The sequence below is a fragment of the Eptesicus fuscus genome, chromosome 5 (genome assembly GCF_027574615.1).
Source record: "Eptesicus fuscus isolate TK198812 chromosome 5, DD_ASM_mEF_20220401, whole genome shotgun sequence".
Taxonomy (NCBI): domain Eukaryota; kingdom Metazoa; phylum Chordata; class Mammalia; order Chiroptera; family Vespertilionidae; genus Eptesicus; species Eptesicus fuscus.
The window spans coordinates 106,571,862-106,594,109 of record NC_072477.1 but is presented as its reverse complement, the minus strand read 5'-3'; the positions used below and the strand labels follow the sequence as shown (position 1 = coordinate 106,594,109).

Sequence of the window (22,248 nt, the reverse complement as noted above, 5' to 3'; positions counted from 1 at the left end):
TGGATCCTCCACTCTGACTTCCTCCTCTCAACTCCAATGTCTCCAATATTACAGAAAAAATTGAAGCAGATACCTGGGACTCTCACTCTCCTTTCCAAGGCCTTAAGCCTGCCTGCATCTGCTTGCATCATGCTCTCCTTCCTCCCTTTTAGGATTGAGGCTTGTCTTACCTCCTTGCACTGGGTCCCATGCTTCTCCTTTTTAAAGGGTTAACTTCTGTCTATTGCAGGGGTCCTCAAACCTTTTAAACAGGGGGCCAGTTCACTGTCCCTCAGACCGTTGGAGGGCCGGACTATAATTTAAAAAAAAACTATGAACAAATTCCTATGCACACTGCACATATCTTATTTTGAAGTAAAAAAACAAAACGGCAAAAACACCCGCATGTGGCCCTCGGGCCGTAGTTTGAGGACGCCTGGTCTGTTGTAATTGCACCTTTTTCCCTGGATCCTTCACATCTCTAGCTTGTTTATTTCCATCTTAAACAACCACCAGCCATATCTCTTCCTGGACCCTATGTCCCGCCTAGCTAGTGCCTTCTCTCTCTCTGGTCTCTTCCTAGGCATAGGCAGCCTTTTTCAAAGAGCTGTCTACACCTGCTTACCTGTTCGATATAGATCTCATTTGCCTGCCACTCCCATCCCCATCCTTCCAAAGCAATTCTTTCTGGGATCACAGATGATTTGATGTTACTGAGAATAATGAACATTTCAGCCCAGCCCTTTTCCTGCTGTCATATTTGTTCACTGTCTACTGACTTTGGAGACTCCACTCTCTTCTGCCTCATCAGTTGCTTCCTCTCATTCTTTGCCAGCTCATCCTCTTTTGTCTGACCTTTTTTCCATTTATTTTTCAAAAGGTAATAAATACTTTCACATGATTCATAATTTGAAAAGATGTCCCAAATTTCATCAGTACTAAAATGAACATTTTGATATTTCAGAAAACATTTTAATATCTGTGTCTTAAAAATTTTGGCATTTTAAAATTATAATTTGGCAGTATTTCTTTTTGTGTATGTAAATAAAATTAACACTCTCTCTTAAAATCCATGGTGTCTTGGGGTAGATAGTCTAAAGATACATAGTAACCATTCTTTCTCCCCACTTGCTTCACATCTATTCAGTTTCTCTGTCCCCCAGGAAGCCACATTTCCCCCCCTTGATATCCTACTAGAGATTCTTTGGGTATATATTACCAAATACATATAGGGTGGGGCAAAAGTAGGTTTACAGTTATTCATATGGAAAATAACACAATGATCTTAATATATATAAGAGATAATATGCAAATTAGTTCGGGACGCCATAATGGAAAGACTGGACAGGAGGAGGTTGCACGCACAGGTGAGGCCCGGAGCGGAGACGGAGACAGAGACAGGGGGCCCTGCCCAAGCCGGCAGGGGCGGACACAGGCAGGGGAGCCAGGGGGACCTGGGGCTGGCCGAGCCACCGCACCGGCCCCAGAGTGAACACAGGCAGGGGTGGGGAAAGGGGGGCTTGGGGCGGAAGTCAGGCACGAGTTCTGGCCGCCCGTGACGCCAGTCAGGCGTGGGTCCCGGCAGCCCGCGGGGCGGTCCAGCCTGACTCCCCCGGCAGCCCACAGGGTGCCTCCTTGTGTGCTGGGCCCCTAGTCCTATCCCCAGCTGAGGCAAGCGGCAGCGAGCTACTCGTGCACAGATTCGTGCAGGGCCACTAGTTAATAAATAATAGTGCAAGAATAAACTCAGTGTTTCTCATACACACAACTCTAAACCTACTTTTGCCCCACTGTGTGTGTGTGTGTGTGTGTGTGTGTGTGTGTGTATTTTTTCCCCTCAATATTTTATTTTGAAAAATTTCAAAGCTACAGAAAGGTTTAAAAAATAGAGCAATGAACACCTGTACTAAGGTACGTCACCTAGATTCATCAATTATTAATATTTTGTCACATTTGCTTTACCTACTTATCTTTTTTATTCTTTTTTTTTTTTTTGCAGAACCATTTGAAAGTAAGTTGCAGACAAGACACTGTACCTGTAAATACTTCAGCATGTATCTCCTAAGAACAAAGATATTCTCCTAGGTAACCACAACACCTAAGAAATCTAACATTGAATAATGATACCTACTATGCAATCTATTTTCAGATTTCTCTGCTTGTCCTCAACATGTCCTTTAGAGCTGTATTTAAAATTCTAGGGTTCACTAAAGGATCATTCATTGCATTTGGCTGTGTGTCTCTTAAATCTTCTTTTAATTTAGATGAGTCCCCCTACCAATTTTTTGTCTTTCATGACATTAACATTTGTCTTGGAGAATTTTCCACAATCTGGATTTTTCAGGATATTTTTTCATACTATTTTCAAAGTAAACATTTTGGGAACAGCACTACATCGATGTTCCTGTGTCTTTCTGTGAGTCGGGAGATTCGTGATGTCCTTTGGTCTCGTTACCAGAAATGCTAAATTTAGTTGCGTGGTCTGCCAGATCTTCTCGTTATTGAACTACTTTTTCTCTGTTGTGATTTATAACTAATCTAGGGGGTGGTACTCAAACTGTGTGATTCTCTTATTAACAGCCATTGATCATCCTTGCTTGTATCAGTTCTTATACAAGGGCTGCAAATGGTGACTTTTTAAAAATTCTGTGATTCTTTCTATTATTAGAACTTTCCCTTTCCTCTCTCCCTTTCTTTTGTATGTCACCCCAAACCTGTACATTATTTTCATTCAATGTGTTATAACCCACCCATGACTGAACATTATTCATATTTTTCAACTTTCATGCTGAAGTTGAAGAAATACTAAAAGGAACACTTTTTAAAAAATGTTTTTATTGATTACAGAGAGAGGAAGGGTGCGGTAGAGAGAGATAGAAAAACATCAATGATGAGAATCATTGATCAGCTGCCTCCTGTGCACCCCCTACTGGGGATTGAGCCCAAAACATGGGCATGTGCCCTGACCGGGAATTAAACTGTCAACTCCTGGTTCATAGGTTGATGCTTAACCACTGACCCACACCGGTCAGACCAAATACTTACCATTTTACTTATTTATTTTTCTTAAATAATGAGCAGGTATTTATTTATTTATTTATTTATTTATTTATTTATTTATTTATTTTTGTTAATCCTCACCCGGGGATATTTTTCCATTGGTCTTTTAGAGAGAGTTGAAGAGAAAAGGAAAGACGGAGAGAAACATTGATGTGAGAGAAACACATTGATCGGTTGCCTCCTGCACGCGCCCGACCAGGACCCGGGCTGGGTAGGACCCTGTAACCAAGGTGTGTGCCCCGAGTCAAACCTGGGACCCTTTGGTCCGCAGGCTGATGCTCTGTCCACTGAACCAAACCAGCCAGGGCCAAATACATATTTTAAATGAGACTCTGACTTTTTGTTTAATTGACCAACTTTTGGTCTCAATTACATTAGATAAAAGAGGACTCCTACTGAAATAATAATATTAAATGTGAATTGCTTTATTGTGCAGTTACCGTATACCCAAGTGAAAGGCCGTAGAAGGGGCACTTTTTACTGTATATAGTTTCACCCAGATGCACCAGTTGTGAACATGTGCTACATTTGCTTTGATTCTGTCTATCTCTATCACTTTATCATTTCTTCTTTTACGAACTATTTGAAGTAACATCATGATACTTTTCCCCTAAACACTGGAGCACATCTTTCCTAAGAACAGGGCATGTCCTACAACCTTGATACTATTATCCACCCTAGAAATGTAACATAGGCACAATATTATCTAGTTTAGAGTCTATATTCAAGTTTCCTTTGTTACTCCAGTGATTTTTTCCCCCCTCAGTGATGTTCTTTATAGTATTTCCCTTAATCCAGGTTTACACATTGGTTTCCATTGCCATGTACTTTAGTCTCCATTAGTTTAGACAATCCCTTATCTCTTAAACATTATTTTTTTCTTTTCAGATGTTGGCATTTTTTCAATAGTCCGGGTCATTGTAGGTTTTAGAATGCTTCACAACTTGGGTTTGTCTGATTGTTCCTCATGATTAGATTCAGGTTAAACATTTTGGGGCCTGGATACTACACAGGTGATGCTGTGCAGTCTCCCTGCATCACATTGGGAGGCCATAGTGTCCATTTATCTCATGATTGGTGAGGTTTAGTTTGATCATCTGGTTAAGGTGGCTTCTCTAGCTTTCTTCACAGGGTAAGTGCCTGTTTCCTTTTGTAATTCAGTCATCTCTGGCCTAGTACTTTGAGACTCTGTGACTCTCTTTCTGCAAACAATCTTTCACCCAGTGAAAGGTTTAGCGTCCTATATAATAAAAGCCTAATATGCAAATTGACTGAATGGCAGAACAACCAGTTGCTATGATGTGCACTGACCACCAGGGGGCAGACACTCAATGCAGGAACTGCCCCCAGCCGGCAGGCCCCAGGCCGGCCAAGGTGGGTGCCAGTGGGGGCCCCCCCCCGATCGTCCCACTGGTCGCCCTACAGATCGGCCCTGATCACTGGCCAGGCCTAGGGACCCTACTCATGCATGAATTTCATGCACTGGGCCTCTAGTTTATTGATGATCCTTGCCTGATCAGCTATTTCCTTAGTGATTGCAAAATTGGGAGAGTCTTTTAATTCTTTTACATTCATAGCTAGCATTCTTATGCAAAGAAGAGCTTTCTTTTTTCCCTTTCCCCTCTCTTTTAAAAATAAGAGTGTCACTTTGGACTCATAAATTATTTTTTAAAATTCAGTATGTTATATTATTGTTATTACTACTTTTGATACTCTTAATGGTCCCAAATTTAGCTGGTGGTAGCCGCTTCAGACTGGTGTCCTTTTTACATGCCTCCATTCGTTGAATAACTCATTTCTGGCACTACAAGATGTTCTAGGCTAACCTTGTATTAGTCTTGGTTTGGGACCAGCCATAGATATTTTTAAAGTCATACTGATACCTCCAATTCAAATCCAACATCACAGGGATCTTTTTACCTTCCCACATTCTATATTCTGTCTTCATACTCTAACAGTGAAAACCCAGGTTCCCATTAACACACACTTACTCATAGCTTTCTCGTATAGTACACATGACAAAGTTTCAGAATCACCACATTGGTACCAACAGTAACAGAAAACCTGTTAACATATAAGATATTTTTCCAGTGATTTTGCCCTTGAGATATCTCTCTCTGAGAGAACACAGAGTACTGTGACAAGTTACTTGGCTAATTCTTTTTTCCATGGTTGTGTCAACTTCATTTGTTTTTGTTTATTTCAACTTTAGGGTTTATTTCTGGTGTAAGTTTTTGAATGCGTAAGACATTATATGTACAAAAGTATGTAAAAATCTTTACCTAGAGAAGTTTCATGACTCCTCCCATCCCTTCCATCGTGTAGGTTACTGTGTCATTTGTTTCTGGTTTATTCTTCCCATGTTTCTTTTGCAAAAATAAGCTAATTAATATGCATTTTCTTCTTTCTCTTTATTTCTTACATAAAAGGTGGCATACTATTTATACTTGTCTGTATTTTGTTTTTTTCTTTCTTAAAAAATTATTTATTTACCCTCCCACCAGGACATGTTTATTGGTGAGAGAGAGAGAGAGAGAGAGAGAGAGAGAGAGAGAGAGAGAGAAACATTGATGTGAAAGCGAAACATTGATTGGTTGTCTCCCATATGCGCCCCAGGGATCGAACCTGCAACCTAGGTGTGTGCCCTGACTGGGGATTGAACCCTCATCCTTTCGATGTACAGGATGACACTAACCAACTGAGCCACCTGACCAAGGCGCCCCCCCCCTTTTATTTAATGTGAATGGTAGCATATTATATAGACTGTTCAACATCTTGCATTTTTTAAATGACTAGTAATTGTGGAGATCTTTCCATATCAGTATTTTTTTAATAATTTTTTAAAAATACATTTTTATTGATTTCAGAGAGGAAGGGAGAGGGAGAGAGATATAGAAACATCAATGATGAGAGGGAATCATTGATTGGCTGCCTCCTGCACGCCCCTTACTGGGGATCAAGCCCATAATCCGGGCATGTGCCCTTGACCAGAATCGAACCTGGAATCCTTCAGTCCGCAGTCTGATGCTTTATCCACTGAGCCAAACTGGCTAGGGCCATATCAGTATTTTTTTAAAAAATAGCTGCAGAGCAGTCTATTGTATGACTGTACCATTTATTTAATCAGTCCTCTTTAATAATGCGGATTGTTTCTAATCTTTTGGTTTTACAAACAATGCTACAATTAATGCAACTGTGTAAGGGTATCATTTCATGTGGGTCCCTATCATGCTTGTCTTTTTTTCCTTTTGTGGTAGATGTTTTGGGTTTTTATATCTGTACTAGAGGCCCAGTGCACAAAATTTGTGCACTTGGGGGGTGTCCCTCAGCCCGGCCTGCACCCTCTTGCAGTCCAGGAGCCGTCAGTTGGACATCCTTAGTGCAGCTGCGGAGGCGGAAGAGGCTCCCACCACTGCCACTGTGCTTGCCAGCCGTGAGCCCGGTTTCTGGCTAAGTGGAGCTCCCCCTGTGGGAGCACACTGATCACCAGGGGCAGCTCCTGCGTTGAGTGTCTGCCCCCTGATGGTCAGTGCATGTCATAGCGACCGGTCATTCCGCCATCAGGCCGAAACCAGCTCTCCGACATCTCCCGAGGGGTCCCAGATTGCGAGAGGGCACAGGCCAGGCTGAGGGACCCCACCGGTGCACGATCAAGGCTGGGGAGGGATGTGGGAGGTTGGCCAGCTGGGAGGGACCGCGTGAGGGCCCCAGGGCATGTCCGGCCCATCTCTCTCAGTCCCAATAGGCTAGACCCCAGCAGCAAGCTAACCTACAGGTCGGAGAGTCTGCCCCCTGGTGCAGGTCATAGCAACTGGTCAACCAGTCGACTGCCCCCTAGTGGTCAGTGCATGTCATAGCGAGCAGTTAAGCGGCCTTAGCATATCATTAACATATTATGCTTTGTTTGGTTGAACAGCCAACTGGATGACCGGACACTTAGCACATTAGGCTTTTATTTTATTGTCTAAAGTTTTACATATGTCTCCTTTTCCCCCAATTGACCACCCCCCCCCCCCCAGCCATTCCCACCTTGGGCAAGCCCCCACCTTAGACTTTTATTTTTTATTTTTTAAAAATATATTTCTTTATTGATTTCAGAGAGGAAAGGAGTAGAGAGAAACATCAATGATGAGAGAGAATCATTGATGAGAGACAATCATTGGTCAGCTGCCTCCTGCACACCCCCTACTGGGGATCGAGTCCGCAACCCAGGCATGTGCCCTTGGCCAGAATCGAACCTGGGACCCTTCAGTCCGTAGGCTGACACTGTATCCACTGAGCCAAGCTGGCTAGGGCAGGCTTTTATTATATAGGATTTGGTTTCATCACAAAGGGGCCACAAAAGATTATAATTGCCCAAACTTTTCATTGGATCCAGAGAAATATGACTGGAGCTCTAGGAGGGTTTTTCTTTTTTAAAAACAAACTTTTAGCCCTAGCTGGTTTGGCTCAGTGGATAGAGCGTCAGCCTGTGGACCAAAGAGTCCCAGGTTCGATTCTGGTCAAGGGCACGTACCTTGGTTTCAGGCTTCTCCCCAGCCTGGGCCCTGGTCAGGGTTCGGGCTCCTGCAGGAGGCAACCAATCGATGTGCTTCTTTCACATCGATGTTTCTGTCTTTCCCTCTCCTCCCACTCTCCCTAAAAATCAATGGAAAAATATCCTCTGGTGAGAATTAACAAAAAACACACAAACAAACAAAATAAAAACAAACTTTTAATTGAAATATAACAAATAGGAAAGTACACAAATCATAATTGTATACTTGATGAATTTTCACAAAACCAACACCTCTTTGTAACCAGCACTAACACCATAGATTTGTTTTGTCTGTTTTTAAACTTTATAGAAATCTCTATCCAACTTTAAAAATATATATATTTTTTTATTGATTTCAGAGAGGGAGGGAGAGGAAGAGACAGAGAAACATCAGTGATGAGAGAGAATCATTGATCGACTGCCTTCAGCATGCCCCACACCAGGGATCGAGCTTGCAACTTGGGCATGTGCGCTGACTGGGAATTGAACCGTGACCTCCTGGTTCATAGGTCGACGCTCAACCACTGAGCCACACTGGTCAGGTTCTATCCAACTTTTAAATGTTGCATTGCCTTAGCGCTTGGTCATAGACCATTTTCTGATTTTGACTGTGCATCTAGCTCCACCAATTTCTGTTTTAGTGAGTTGATTGCTCATTCACCTCCTTAGCCTTAACTCACTTAATGTATGTCTCAGAACAGGCCCCCCTGCTGAAACTTCCAACTGGAAAATCCCCATTGCCTACAAAGCAGCCTCTCTGGGGGTCTCACAACACCTTGGACTTGGCAAGTCAGTGGCAGCTATTTGTCTTCCCCAGGATCCTGCATCTTTTCTCATGGATTGCCTCCTATGATGGGGCTCTCTGTTAACAGGCCCTCGTCCCCCAGTGTTGAAGCTGGCAGAAAATCTTCTTCTTTTTGTTTTTTGTTAATCCTCACTCGAGGATATTTTCCCATTGGTATTTAGAGAGAGTGGAAGGAATGGGGAGAGACAGAGAGAAACATCGATGTGAGAGAGACACATCGATTGGTTGCCTCCCACACACGCCCAGACCAGGGCCAGGGTTCGAGCCTCCAACCAAGGTATGTATCCTTGACCAAAATCAGACCCAGGACCCTTCAGTCCTCAGGCCAGCACTCTATCCACTGAGCCTAACTGGCTAAGGCTGGCAGGAAATCTTCTTAATTGCCTCTCTCACCCCAATTCCCAAATCCATCTCAGGGCCCCTTCATACTTGCTCCTAAGGGCCTCAAGCATCACTCCCTGCCCACCTCATCTCTCCAGCCCCACACTCCTGCTATTTCCTCGTTTGCACTCTACCTTGGCCACAGTGGCCTTCTTTCCCTTGTTTAAAAGTGAGAGATCCTGCAGCAGGATCTCTGTGAGCTTTCCTCTCTGTCCAGAAGGCTGCCCTGCCCTGAGCAACTCCTCTGTGGTCTTCAGGTCACCTCTTACTGATTATATTTAATTTCTGACTCTCCAGGCCAGGTTAGATCACCTTGATATATGCTGTGTATGTTTTCATAGCAGCCATCCTTCCCTTTTATATTATTTACTGCAGAGGTTATTGACTGTTTCATTTAAAGGCAGGGACTACATCTTTCTTATTCATGCTTTTCCCCCAGTGCCTGGCAGATTATAAATCCCCAATAAGTGAACAAATGACCAAAGGCAAAGGCGGGAGGAAGAGGAGCTCAGCCTATGACTGAGGCCAGGGCTCTGCTGTGTTCAGCACCAAGGAATAGAATTTCCTCTTTCAGAAGTCTCTAGTACCCTCAGGCCCTTTCTGTCACTTGCCTTTCCCTGCATGGTCCCGTTCTAGGTTTCTTTCCTACCCTTGGATGGGGTTTTCTGTGGTTAGACTTTGTGCCATGTGGCAAAGGGCAGGAACGCCTGGAAGGAGGTAGCTGGTGGAATGATTGCTCTGTGAGGTGGGAGATGCCTCCATTGGGTTCATCCCATTGTGAGAGTGGGAACAGGGCCCTGCCCCAGGGAGCATCCAGCCTGGCTGGGGCTGAGAAAAGGACCGCGTTAGGATGGGCCATGATCCTCATCCTTCTCTGGCTTTTCTTTCCTTCTAGTTCAGAACACAGAGGCTGGGCCAGCTGGTGCCATCATGGCAGGTAAGGAGAGGGCCGGCCAGGTGGGTAAGACATTCAAGTAAGCATAGGGTGGTTGGACCTCTTCCTAGTCCCCTTATCTTCCCTAGTGTTTGGAGGTCAGGTTCTTTCTGTCCTTTGGTCCACAGGTTTCCCCTGGCTCCCCACGTGGGCCTGTCTATCGGTGACCCTGAGCATGACACTGTCTAGCCCTCTGTCAGATCTCTGACCCTGGGGAACAGGGATCAAGCATCCTGATGCCCTGTTCTTATTGGCCATTGGACTGATGAGCGGCATGGGGGGTACAGCCCTTGTCCCCTCTGTCACCATCGCTCTCTATTACTCCGAGACCTTGTCCTTCTGGTGTCTGAGTTGTCTGGTTTTTCAAGGTTCAGGTACAGAATGCGAGAGCTGCAGGGAATTTTAGGGACTGTTTAGCTCAACTGGATAAACTGAGATCTGGAGAGGGGTGGTGACTGGCTCAAGAGCAGAATATTGGAGTTGAGGCTAGAACCCCCATTTCCAGACTAACCCTTCCAACTTCTGCCTGAAACTGGCTCCCTGCCGAGGAGAATGCTGAACGCCTGATGGACAGCATTTACTGTTTTTCTCCTGAGAGGCAGTGATACTACGTTGAGGCCTTGGTTACTTTGGGAACCTCACACCTCCCGGAGGAAGCATGGGTTGTTGGGTAAGGATAGCAAAGCGGCCTAGGCCAGGGAAAACATGGTGACACTGGATTGTGGGGGAGAACATTCAAGGTGCTGTCCTGTGATGTGCTTTACCCACAGAAAGAGTGAACAACTTCCCACCACTGCCCAAATTCATCCCGCTGAAGCCGTGTTTCTACCAGGACTTCGAGGCAGACATCCCCCCCCAGCACCTCAGCCTGACCAAGCGCCTCTACTACCTCTGGATGTGTGAGTGCTGTGGATGGCGGTCCGGGTGGGGTCCCACAGGCTGGCTATCATTTTAGCTCCACTTGCAGCATCTGCATGGGCCAGTAATTCTCCACTCCCCACCCCCCACCCCCACTCCCAAAAGGCTCCTTTCGTGGGCCCACTCCCCAGTTGGGCCTCAGTTTCCCTCAACCCCAAGATCTAGGCCTCTCCTCCCACCAACCCCCATCTCCCATTCACAGACCATTTGGATAAGGGTCTTTGTCTCTTGCTCTCCCTTTCCTTTCCCCCTGGAGTAGTTTTCTAGGGAACCTCAGCATTCTGGATTGGAGAGGGTTCTTCCCTTAAGCCTCATTTTTCTTGCTTCCTTGGAGATCAAGCTGGGCTGGTTGCTCCACTTCCCAAGCAACAGGTTTCTCATTTGTAGAAGAGGGTGTTGTCTCAGTGATTGCTGTGGTTCCACGCAGATAGAGCTCTGTATGGACTCTGAGAACTTCCAATGTTCTAAGACTTTGAGGTCAAGTATTTAAAGGCCCTAGTTTCTGATGACCTATGGCAGGTTGGTGGGAAAGGTATCATCTTAGGGAGATGAGACTTGGATGTGTCCAGGCTGGGTCACAGGTACCTTTTTGGCATGTGCAAGGAGAGGAATCTGGCTGTCCTATGCTGGGTACCAGTCCCAGGGAACACCAGACATCGCAGGGTGACCTTAGCCAGGGTCTGCCACAAGTGATGTTGCCTTGAGTCAGGCCTGCACTTAGCTACTTACCTGTGGGGAGATTAATTGTGCCAGGAAGGTGAGAAAGAAGACTGTCTTTGCAACAGGTCCTTCATGGAATGGTAGAAAGAATATGGGGACAGACAAACTCAGTTTCAAGTCCTGGCGTGGCCTTTGGGTGGCCATGGGTCATTTCCCCCCATGTAACATGAGAGAAAGAAGGGATGGGGCAGGTGTGGGTAGGTCTGTAGATGTTCTGAAGAGAATTTTTCCATTAAAATAGGATGTAGAAGTGGGGTGAGGAGATTTGAGGAGACTGGGATTAGAAAGACGGCATGTTTGTGGACACAGGGTAGGGACACTATTCAAAATTTATTGACCATGCATGGGTCCGTTTGAGATTGACTGCCATGAATTTATAGTCTATCAGGCCTTTGGGGTGGGGTCTCCTTTTTTTCCCTAGTAACAGTCAGTTCAGGTCCAGATGGGAGTTGTGTTCATCCAGGGGGAGTGTGCTCAGATGACAGGGCAGGGGAGGAAATAAGAAAATGAGAATTATGGCATCTAAGCCAGATAAAGAGAGGAGTAGAGATAGAAAAAAGTTGATGGCTAGAGAGAGAGTAGCCAAGTCAATGGATATGAATTCCAAAGAACTGGTAGAATAATTGCAGGAGAGGCAACTAGATCTACTGAGCTAGAGAGAGACGGGACTGGGAAGAGAGGTGTAGACCAATATTAAAACAGGTTAATGTGTAGTTTATGTAAAGAGCAAATAAAATCAGTAAGAACACCAAGGTTCCAGGAAATTTGGGGGCAGTAAACAGGAAAGGAGGAAATGCAGCTGAATGTATAGGAAGAAATGTTCAATCTTATAATGAGGGACCCGAGATGGGTGTACCTGCAGAGTGTCGGTGTTGTCAGAGCAGACTTGGGGAGCATTTCACCCGACCCTGGGCTCTGAGAATTCTGTCCCTGAGAAGATCTCATTCAGGAGCTGGATTAAGGGCTATAAATATCTTCCTAAGTCCTCTCTAGGTGTCTGCCAGAGGCTTTGCTCCCAAAGAAATGTATATAACCCTTGAGATGCTTAAGGGCTCTATTCAGAAGCCAGTACGGTAGATGCCTGGGTGTTTGAAGCTGCATTTGAACCCCTCTTCCGTTGTTTATTCAGCAGGTCTTTGTGGAGCCATAAAGGGACCCAGCCTAATGTTCCAGGAAGGGATTACCTTGTGTCAGAAGACTTGGGTGTGTGTTAATGCCAGCATCAGATGAGGAAGGAGTCTTTGAGGTCCTGAATGGCTGTGACTCATTGAGACTGTGATTTTGTGGTTCAGCTAAATTGTGTGGGCACAGAGGAGGGGGAGCCTGGGTATTGCTCTTAGGGAGCTTCCAGTCTGGTGGGTGGGCTGGGATTTGTACTTGAGGAACCATGAGAGCAGCCCAGGTCTGTGAGAGATCAGAGGGATGGAGATGAGCAAGGCTGCGGGAGTGAAGGAAGGCTTCTTTGAGTGGGTAGCATGATAGTTGTCTAAAAAATGGATTAAAGACTGAGATTCCAGCCACTATTGCCTGCCCCAGTAAGTACAGGGCAGATTATGCAGTGCTTGAATAGATGTTTCCACAAGGCCTTTTACTTTCCCCTTTTTGTGCCCCTACCTTGCAAGAGAAGATGTAAGGTGGGTTTCCTATGCCTTGGCCTTGGTGATTGCTGTGGATCCTGCAGGGTCAGGGGCTGAGGTCATTCGTAAAAGGAAAAGAACATTTCTACTACCCTGAGGCTTCGGAGCCCTTCAGTGGGGCTTGCTGGGCTGAAGCTCTGGATTCCTGCTCTGGAGACTCTTTGTTCTCTGGGTTTCTCAGATTCCCTAGGAGTGGACATGGGGAGGGGTGGTCTGAGCTCCCAGACTTCTTTCTTACAGTCTGTACTCGTGTGTGTGTGTGTGTGTGTGTGTGTGTGTGTGTGTGTTCACTGATGTGGGTCATGGGTGTGAATATGTATAAATGTGGTATGCATGTGTTTTGTGTGTCTGTATCTCTCTGTTTGCATGTGTTTGATTGTTATGTCTTGAGTTGTGGATGTGTGTATCTGTGTCTGGGTGCTCATGTATCTCTGCATGGGCCTGGTGTTTGTGTTCATGTCTGGTGTATGTCTCTGTGTGTGCATGTGCTCCTGGGTCTGCAGTGAACAGCGTCACGCTGGCGGTGAACCTGGTGGGCTGTCTCGCGTGGCTGATTGGAGGTGGGGGAGCCACCAACTTTGGCCTCGCCTTTCTCTGGCTCATCCTCTTCACACCCTGCTCCTACGTCTGCTGGTTTCGGCCCATTTACAAGGCCTTCAAGTAAGTGGTTGGTGCTGACCCCGGCTCCTAACCCTCCTCTTTGCTTACCTTCCCATCTCTTCTCTCCATGTTTTCTCACTTTTTTTTTGTTTGTTTGTTTGGTTGGTTTTCTTGCCATCTCCCAAACTTACTTTCCCTGTTCACCCTCAGCTCAGACTGCCAGGTAAGATTTGGGCTTCCTGGGCGCTCTAGGCTGGGATGAGAGGGCTGGGAGTCAGAGCCTTCCTTTTAGTTCCTTTCTTCATCACTCTGCCCTTAGGTGTGGGCAACATGGAGTAGAGACCAGGCCTATTTTAGTATGTCCTTCCCCAGGCAGCTGCATGTTAAATGTTGCCAGTGGGGCCACCTGTCTTGGTGAAGATGCTTGTCCTGTACCCACAGGGTAGCTGATTTAGGCCAAGTGACCCATCTATCCATGGACCAGTAGAACTAGCCATCCATATTCTGGTAATACCATTTATGTGCTAATGAGGTCATCCAGCTCTGTACCAAAGAGACCCCCCATCCATGTGTCAGTTGGGCTAGCTGTCTTGGTGCCAATGGGTGTCCACTTTGTGTCAAATAGAGTTTTCAATCTTTGTGCCAATTGGACTATTCATCCATGTACCAACAAGGCTCTCTGTCTTGGTGCCATTGTAGTATCCCCGGGGCCTCAGATGTCTTTGCCAAACAGACTCTCTAACTCTGTGCCAATTAAATTACCAATAGGGTATCCATTTTAGTACCAGTGGGACTTTCTGTCTCTAAGCATATGGGATCATCCACCCGTGTACCCGTGGAGCTAGCAGTGTTGGTGCCAATGGAATTGTCCATCCTCTTGACAGTGGGCTATTTATTCCTGCCACAACGGGCCCATCTATTTTTGTGCCATTTGGGCCCAAAACCAATGTACCAGTGGGTGGTCCGTTCATGAAGAGACGTCTCCCTAAGTAATGCACACACAGACCTAACATGGAACCCTGCAAAGATCCATAGCTAAACACTGTCCCATTTGGCCTCTCATTTAAGGCTTTTGACTATCCTCTGTCCACTGTGTACTCACTTAAACTTGGAAGGGCTTGGGGGCCGGAAGGCAGGGAATCCCTGGCCCCCTGCCCCGCTGATGTTAGCCATCTCCTTTGTTGCAGGACTGACAGCTCCTTTAGCTTCATGGCATTTTTCTTCACCTTCATGGCCCAGCTGGTGCTGAGCATCATCCAGGCTGTGGGCATCCCAGGCTGGGGCATCTGGTAAGAGACTGAGGTACCTGGGCTGACCCATGGCTAGCATGGGTGGCACCTGGTTATGTCTTTTGCTTACCTCCGTATGCTAAGCTGCCTGGCCTGGGAGGACACTATGAATTATAGAAAGCTTGACGGGATTCCAGCTAGTGGAGTAGACACAGCCATAGCATTCGAGGAGAAGAAGACCTTACAATGGTTTCTGGGGGCTGAGGAGTGTCTAAAATTATGGGAGAACCCAAGGAAAGGAAGCATTATGTCTGAGGAGTTCATCTCCTGAGCCATGGGGAGGACTCTTTCTGAACCACTGACATAGGCCCTGTGGGTATAAATAAGATGGTTCCTTTGCACCCAATAATATGGTCCCTGCATGTGACAATGAGACGGTCCCTTGCTCTAGTGTATAGTGGGGTGGCTCCTGGGTACCCCTCACCGTGCTGGGTAGCCTCACAGCTGGCCTCTTCCTACAGCGGCTGGATTGCCACCATCGCCTTCTTTGGAACAAACGTTGGCTCGGCGGTGGTGATGCTCATTCCCACCATCATGTTCACAGTCGTGGCTGTCTTTTCCTTCATTGCCCTCAGCATGGTACGTGGTTACCTCAAGGGTGAGAGGGGGTGGTTTTGGCAAGGGGCTGTGACCCAGAAGTCTCCTCGGGGATTAGCTGGAATGGCTTGGTGGACTTTGCTGCTGATGCACAGAGCACAGGTGGGAGGGGGGACTAGCTTTGATTAACTCTTCCTTGTGCTCCTCCTCCTCCAGGTTCATAAGTTCTACCGGGGCAGTGGGGGAAGTTTCAGCAAAGCTCAGGAGGAGTGGACCACGGGGGCATGGAAGAACCCACACGTGCAGCAAGCAGCCCAGAATGCAGCCATGGGGGCGGCCCAGGGTGCCATGAATCAGCCGCAGACTCAATATTCTGCCACCCCCAACTACACATACTCTAATGAGATGTGAGCCAGCCAAGCCTACTGGGAGGCAGGGCTGGGGGATGATGGGATGCGGCTCAAGTCACATAATCTCTTGTGGTGACCAAGCAGGGTTCTCCGTTTCCTTTTCTCCTCACCCTTTTCTCCTTTCCTTTGTACAAAGAAAAAAAAATATATATATATATATCCCCTGCCCCTTTGGATTTTGCTCTGAGCATTCTGAGAGCTAGAGGCTGCACATGGAGCTGCCCATGTTGCGGTAGTCGTTGTGTCCATGTCCCATGTGAAGTAGTGTGCAGTGGAGGTCTTGGTTGTGGTGTTAGATGTATGTTTAGAACTAAATCAGCCCCCCACCCTCCATCTGGCTACTCCCTCTGACCTTGGCCCAAGGACCCCTCATGGGACAGGAGGCATAGCAGCGAGAGCCCGCTTCCCCCCTCTCCCCCCAGCCCCAGGGTTATGAGTTGAAACTGTTTCCACTTTTGGTCTCATTGAGAAGTGATACTGTTTAGCACTCATGGTGGGTGGGAGGGTGGGACAGGCTGGGGGTCTTCCCTTGCACCTAATTTGAGTTCCCTTCCCCTCCTCTCTTTCTGCCATCACATTCCCTGTGGTCTATTCTCTTGCCCAGGATTTTTCTCTTCCCCGTGTGGCTTTTCTTTGTCTTCCCCAATGCTGAATGGCACAGCAGTATCTGCTCCTGAGACTGAGCCCCTTCCCAGATCCAAGAAGCAGATGGGAATGCTGAGCCTTAGCCCTGGTGTGGGAGGGCACACTGAGGCAGAGCCCTTTGGACACCTGACTCCCGGGGAATGGCATTGCAGCGTCATCTCCCTGACTCTCAGAGCTAAGCCTGTAGAGGCAGGCTCCTCTTTTTCCTATCCTGTTTCCCCTGCTTCTCTTCCAAGAGACCCCTCAAGCCCCTCTGCCTAAGTCTCTCCCCAAACCCCAAGCTGCTGTGGCCTGATGCTGCCACCCGGCCTTCCCTGAAGAACTGGGTGGTGTCCAGGCAGAGGTACAGCTGAAGTAGAGGACATGTAAATAATTATTGTTTCCTGGGTGAGGTCTGGCTGGTTCAAGCCTGCCGGGAGGTACTAGGAGTCTCTGAGTGACTGACTGTTGGATTCCTGGCAGCAGTAGCTACTCTGTGTGGTTCTGGGAGAAGGGATAGGCTCAGAGGGTGGGGCCTGGAGGGAAGATCGGAGGAGAGGGCAGGCATGGCCCATTGAGGGGGCCAGCTTGCTCTTGGTCACGGCAGTTCTGGGCACTTGAACTTAGAGCCCAGGAAGAAGCAAAGGGCCAGTCTTTTCAGCAGGCTCAGTGGCTGGAGTGGGATTTCAGGTTAGTATTGGTGGGAAGGGAGCCTCTCTGGCTTTTGTTTGTTTTTTCACATCAAGATAACTTGCTACCTTCTGCCTACTGGCCTTGGTTCTTGGCCCTTCCTCACCCTGCCAGACCCCTTTCTCTTCCAGGACAGTGATTTCAGGGTTATGGGGCTATTCTACTCGAAGCATTATGAGAATGTTGCTGGTAAAGACTAAAGACCCTAGCTCTCTGAGGCCCGGAGGGGAGTGGATTCTCACTCAAGGAGTAGCTGCTCATTTCCCACTCTCCCTTCTCCTACCTGGGTATTTGGCCTGAAGAACCAAATCCTGCTTGGCCACTGTGGACTGGCTCCAGCTTGGAACCCAGCACCTGGGCTTCCAGTTACGATCCTGAGCTTTGAGCTCCAGGTACTTCGTTTTCCTATAATGGAGCCAGGGCCTCTGGGAAGTTCTCTTTCTCATGGTCCCTTAGGCTTGGGCCAGAGTGTGATTGGCTCTCTCCTCCACCACTTTCTCTCCAAAAAGCTTTTGTTACAGCCCGTAGTACACTACGTCTAGGTTCATCCCTCCCTGGCTTCTCCCCAAGCCCAGACCTCTGGCTCCCTTTCTCTTAGTCTCTGTGGTAGCTCCAGAAGGCCTGTGGTCCAGCTGCAAGCCCAGGATCCAGGACCTGCTGGTTACCACCTCCAGTCAATGTCCGTCTCTTCCTGCCTTTCCTTTGTCCTGGCCCAAGACCTGTGTGACCATGCCTGACTCTGCCCTTGGCAAGGCCTGCTACTTGTGTGTGGCTGAGCTTGCCCAGGCCCTCGGGTGCTGCATCTCCAGGCAGCTATGCACTTTTCTGGGGAAGGATCTAGTATGTGAAGTGGGGGCTGGGCACAGATTCATCTCCGGGGGGTGGGGTGGAGGAAAGCTCAGGTCAGTTTTTTGAATCCTCAGGTTTGCAGCCAGTGACCTGTTTTTGTATTCTTATTTCTGGGAGACATAGACCATTCTCCATCTGGCAGTTGACCTGCTTGAGCCAGTGTGTCTGTGGTAACTGAGTGAACCATAATAAATGGGAACATTTGGCCCTGTGTATCCTGCTGTGTCATGTGTCTTCATCTGGGCTTGTGTGGAGCCTCACCTGTGGGCTGTGGGGTGTGGAGGTAGGGTGGTCCGCAGGAGGAAGTAGAAGGCTGGATTAGTGGGGGAGGGGTAGTTTGGTCCAGATAGTCCCTGCAGGTAAGGGCAGGGGAAGAGCACAGAGGGACCCACTCAGCTCTCATGATGGAGACTGGCAGCTGACTGAGCAGCCTCCTGGGCAAAGTCGCCTTCACCTGTTTGCTCCAGATGCCTTCCTGGTGCCATGCCGTGCATACCATATGGACTGCTGTTTTGGCAGTCTATGCACCTCATCCTTCAAGATTCACCCCGAGTGACTCCTCTGAGCGGGCTTACCTGCCTCTGTGTTTACGGCCCTCTGCTTCTTCATGGGGGACCTTATTCTGTAATGTCCTGTGTTCCTGCTTGTCTCAAGAGCAGGCATGCATCCGATTTATCTCTGTAACCTTTGCACTTAAAACACAAGAGGCTCGCTAAGTATTCAGAATTAAATGCCCCACGATGAGCAGTGTCTATGTGTGGGATGGAGGTGTGGAGTGAGGAGGCCGGGCAATTAGACGAAGCCCAGGGGAGTACACCAGAAAAATCAAGAACCATGAGCCAGGGTTTGGCCGCTGCATTCCCTTGAGTGGACTACAACTACCACAAAGCAGAGAAATGGACTACAACTCCCAGAAGGCTGTGCGATCACGTAGGCTGCCAGATGCTTACGTGAGGTTGTGTGCCAATTAGAATCAGCCCGAAACCTACGGCGATAGAGCGATATTTGGGGTTTACCCGAGACGCCCCTGGCGAGGGTGAGGAGTCAAAAGGAGCTGGGGGACCGGAGGGGTAAGGGGTCGGAGACTGGGTTTTCTCGCGGCGCAGGAGGGAGGTCAGGCCGGAAAAGCTTCGCTTGCGACAGTGGTTCTGCGGCTGTGCCTATGTCCTCACTTTCTGTGTGTGTGTGTGTGTGTGTTGTGCGCGCGCGCGCTTGCACTGTGGATCCGCATGTGGGGACTGTGGAGCCTGTGGGGACTTCATTTTCCTCCATGTGCTCGTGGGCCGGAGCAGTAAGGAGCCTGAAGTGGGGAATTTGTATCTGCGTTCTCTTCCCCTCTGCGCTGCTAGGTGATAGTCCAGTGCTGTTCAATCTAGTTTAAATGGGGACACCGTCAGTTCCCCACACTTACCATTTGCCTTAAAAAAAAAAAAAAGGAATCATGATCCTGCTTTCAAAAAGGAATAGGGACTGCCAAAAGGACACACTACTATCTTTTTTAAAAATATATTTTTATTGATTTCAGAGAGGAAGGGAGAAGGAGAGAGAGATAGAGACATCAATAATGAAAGAGACTCATTGATATGCTGCCTCCTGGATCCAGCCCCCAACCAGGGTATATGGCCTAACGGGGAATCCAACCAGGATCTCTTGGTTCATAATCCATGCTCACCCACTGAGCCACCAGGCCATCTTTTGGTGAAATAGAAAAAGGAGAGAGCCCTAAGGTATTTCAGTTATCTCATAGTTCCACCTAAAAGTACTGACTGGCATTTAAAAATTAGAGTGAGGCCCAGTTTTGTCAGAGAAAAACTTCATGCTGTTTTTTGAAGTATTGGAGGCCCGTGCCAGATCATGGGCAGGAGAGATTCCCATGTTGGGAAAGTGGTGGTGGTTTCCACGTTTCTCCTTGTGGCTGAGAGTTGGCAGCACTCAGTCTCTTGCTAGTGTCCTGTGCATGTGACTATTACCTATCTCCTCAACATACAGTGTTGAGCTTCTCCTAACGAGATTACAGGGGCAGCAAAGTCAAGTCTGCTGGCCTCCGGTTTGTGAGAATGGTCTTAGAATGCCAAGGTCTGGAGTGCTCCCTTGCCTTTCCTCGGGGGAGGGGGTTTAAAATACCCCTGTGGCCATGAGTCTCCTTTTTAAAAAATATGTTTTTATTAATTTCAGAGAGGAAGGGAGAGAGAGAGAAACATCAATGATAAAGTGAATCGTTGATTGGCTGCCTCCTACACACCCTACACTGGGGATCTAGCCCAAAACCCAGACCTGTGCCCTGACTGGGAATCAAACTGGACCTTCTGGTTCATAGGTCGATGCTTCACCCCTGAGCCATGCTGGCCAGGCCATGAGAGTCCTTTTAATGAATTTGGGTTTGGGGACAAGGTGACACTCTAGGGAGCCACAGTGGTTTATTATTACTGAGGCAGAGTAGAGTATGTTCGCTGGGGGGAGATGGGGCTAGAGCAAAAGCCTGGAGCCAATAGTGAGGGCTCGGACATTGGGCTAAAGGATTCAAGCCCTTCATGTATGCTGGATCTCTGCCATCCACCCTGAGCTACATTCTGCTTTGGTGCTAGGCCCCACCACCTCATCATGCCTATCTTGGGCTGGGCTCATCCCCTGTCTGGCCCTTTCTTAGCCCTGGTTTTTCTCTGGCTCCTCACCTGCCCTTATTGTGACTGGCAGCTCCCTGAAACCTTTACTTAACTCTGCCATAACGAAACTCATCATAGGAGATTTATACACCATGACCCTGCAACACACTGAGGCTCTTTACTCTAAAGGACAGAGGGGTTGCCATTTTTCTTTCTGTGGCTTACCAGCATGGCTTGTGCCCTGGGAGCTTGAGGTTCAGTAATCACAGCCTTCAGCCCTGTAACCTCTGCCTGACAACTCTTTCTGCTGCTCAAGAGTTCCTTATGAGTACTCAGAGCCCAGGGAAATGAGGTGCTGTCTACAGCTACCTTGGCTGTGCATATAGGTGGTTCTAACAGGAACTGGACAGAGTAACAGGCTTACGTTTGTGATTTGATCTTTGGTGAGTATAAACAAAAAACTGCCAGTTGTCATCCTTCATGGGATTATCAGATTGAATTGATTTGACCTTGCTTTCAAAAAAATGTTGGTTAAATTATCCACTTTCTATTCCTCAAATATAATTCTCCCTGACCCCCACCTTTTCTAGAAAGGTAGATAAGTTTGGGTCCTTAGCAAAGATTTCTCAGGAGGCCTAGTAGTAAATCTTGCGCTGTCCCACCTACGACGGGGCATAGTAGAAATCACCAATATGGTGATTGCCCTCAGTTTCACTGATTGCTCCCAGTAACCTGTTCCTTAGGGATGATATCAACTTGATGTGGTGGAGGTTCAGGGGCTGCAGAGATAAAATCCACCTGGTTTTGCAGGAATCTTTCTGTCCTAGCACCAGTTGGTTAGAGCGGGACAGGATCAGGATCTGAGATCTGGTAGGTAGGTTTCCCTGGAGAGTCAGACGTGTGCTTCCATCACCTACTATGGGTGCTGATCAGCCTGTTGATTAGTTCTGGGGAAAAGCTGGACAGTAGGCCCTCTAGACCTTGCCAGTTGCTAACAGGGCTCTCCAGGCCCTGGAGTAGACTCAGTTTTGCTCTGAGCAAGAAGGGCTTTGACTGAGGTCCTGGTGTAGAGCAAAGATTGAGATCATTGGCAAATGGCACTTCAGGGGAGTCTTACGGAAGGGAACTGGCCTGTGTTTAACCCCTGCTGAGGAGGGTCTGGGCCGCTGGGAGACCCTTACAGGTAGGAGTGGGAAAATGAACCTAAATGTGATCCTTAGCTCATGAGGCTGTGCCAGACTCTTGAAAGCAAATACTGGGCAAGAGGCCCCAGTGAGCCCAGGAGCCTGTGGTGTGGAGAGGAGGCCCCTGTGGGTGCAGTCACAGAGGTAGCCATTGGGCAACTTACAGGCACTTCCTCTTCAGAGTCCCCTTTAGTGTCTCTTCCCCTGCTCATTCTGCCCAATTCGAGGACCCTCTAGTACAGAGAGCCAGTACCATGTCTTTCCTGCATTGACTCAAATGTTTCTGCTGGAAGAAGCTTCAAAGATCACCTGGTCCCATCTCTGCATCTTCAGGTGAAGAGACAGGTCCAGGGAGGGAAGTACCCTGGCCAAGATTACACACCAGGCCATGAGCACAGTCATGGACAGGGCCCGGGCCTCCTGGTTCACTGGCCAAGTTTCTGTTCTCTGTTTCAGAGGGTGCAGTTTATCATTTGTTCAGCAGAGGGTTA

The 22,248-nt window shown here is 47.7% G+C and overlaps 2 protein-coding genes across 8 annotated transcripts in view; both read left to right on the top strand.

The window, feature by feature from the left end:
• Positions 1–16,296, top strand: part of SCAMP5 (secretory carrier membrane protein 5) — a 22,247-nt gene extending 5,951 nt beyond the window's left edge. The window contains exons 2-9 of one of the 2 annotated variants that reach the window (XM_054716681.1): positions 1,979–2,064; positions 7,936–8,113; positions 9,658–9,699; positions 10,467–10,595; positions 13,475–13,631; positions 14,759–14,860; positions 15,322–15,439; positions 15,614–16,296. In XM_054716681.1, the coding sequence (XP_054572656.1) occupies positions 9,693–9,699; positions 10,467–10,595; positions 13,475–13,631; positions 14,759–14,860; positions 15,322–15,439; positions 15,614–15,808 (708 nt within the window). In that variant the 5' untranslated portion in view covers positions 1,979–2,064; positions 7,936–8,113; positions 9,658–9,692 and the 3' untranslated portion in view covers positions 15,809–16,296. The remainder of the gene's footprint in view (positions 1–1,978; positions 2,065–7,935; positions 8,114–9,657; positions 9,700–10,466; positions 10,596–13,474; positions 13,632–14,758; positions 14,861–15,321; positions 15,440–15,613) is intronic. The other variant, XM_028133433.2, reaches the window with a different exon arrangement.
• A 2,652-nt stretch (positions 16,297–18,948) lies between these two features.
• PPCDC (phosphopantothenoylcysteine decarboxylase) overlaps positions 18,949–22,248 on the top strand; it is a 32,646-nt gene continuing 29,346 nt past the window's right edge. The window contains exon 1 of one of the 6 annotated variants that reach the window (XM_054716686.1): positions 18,949–19,006. The gene's annotated coding sequence lies outside the window, so the exon portion shown is untranslated. Of the gene's footprint in view, positions 19,041–22,248 lie in introns of all 6 variants that reach the window. The other 5 variants (XM_008157054.3, XM_054716688.1, XM_054716682.1 and 2 more) reach the window with 5 other exon arrangements.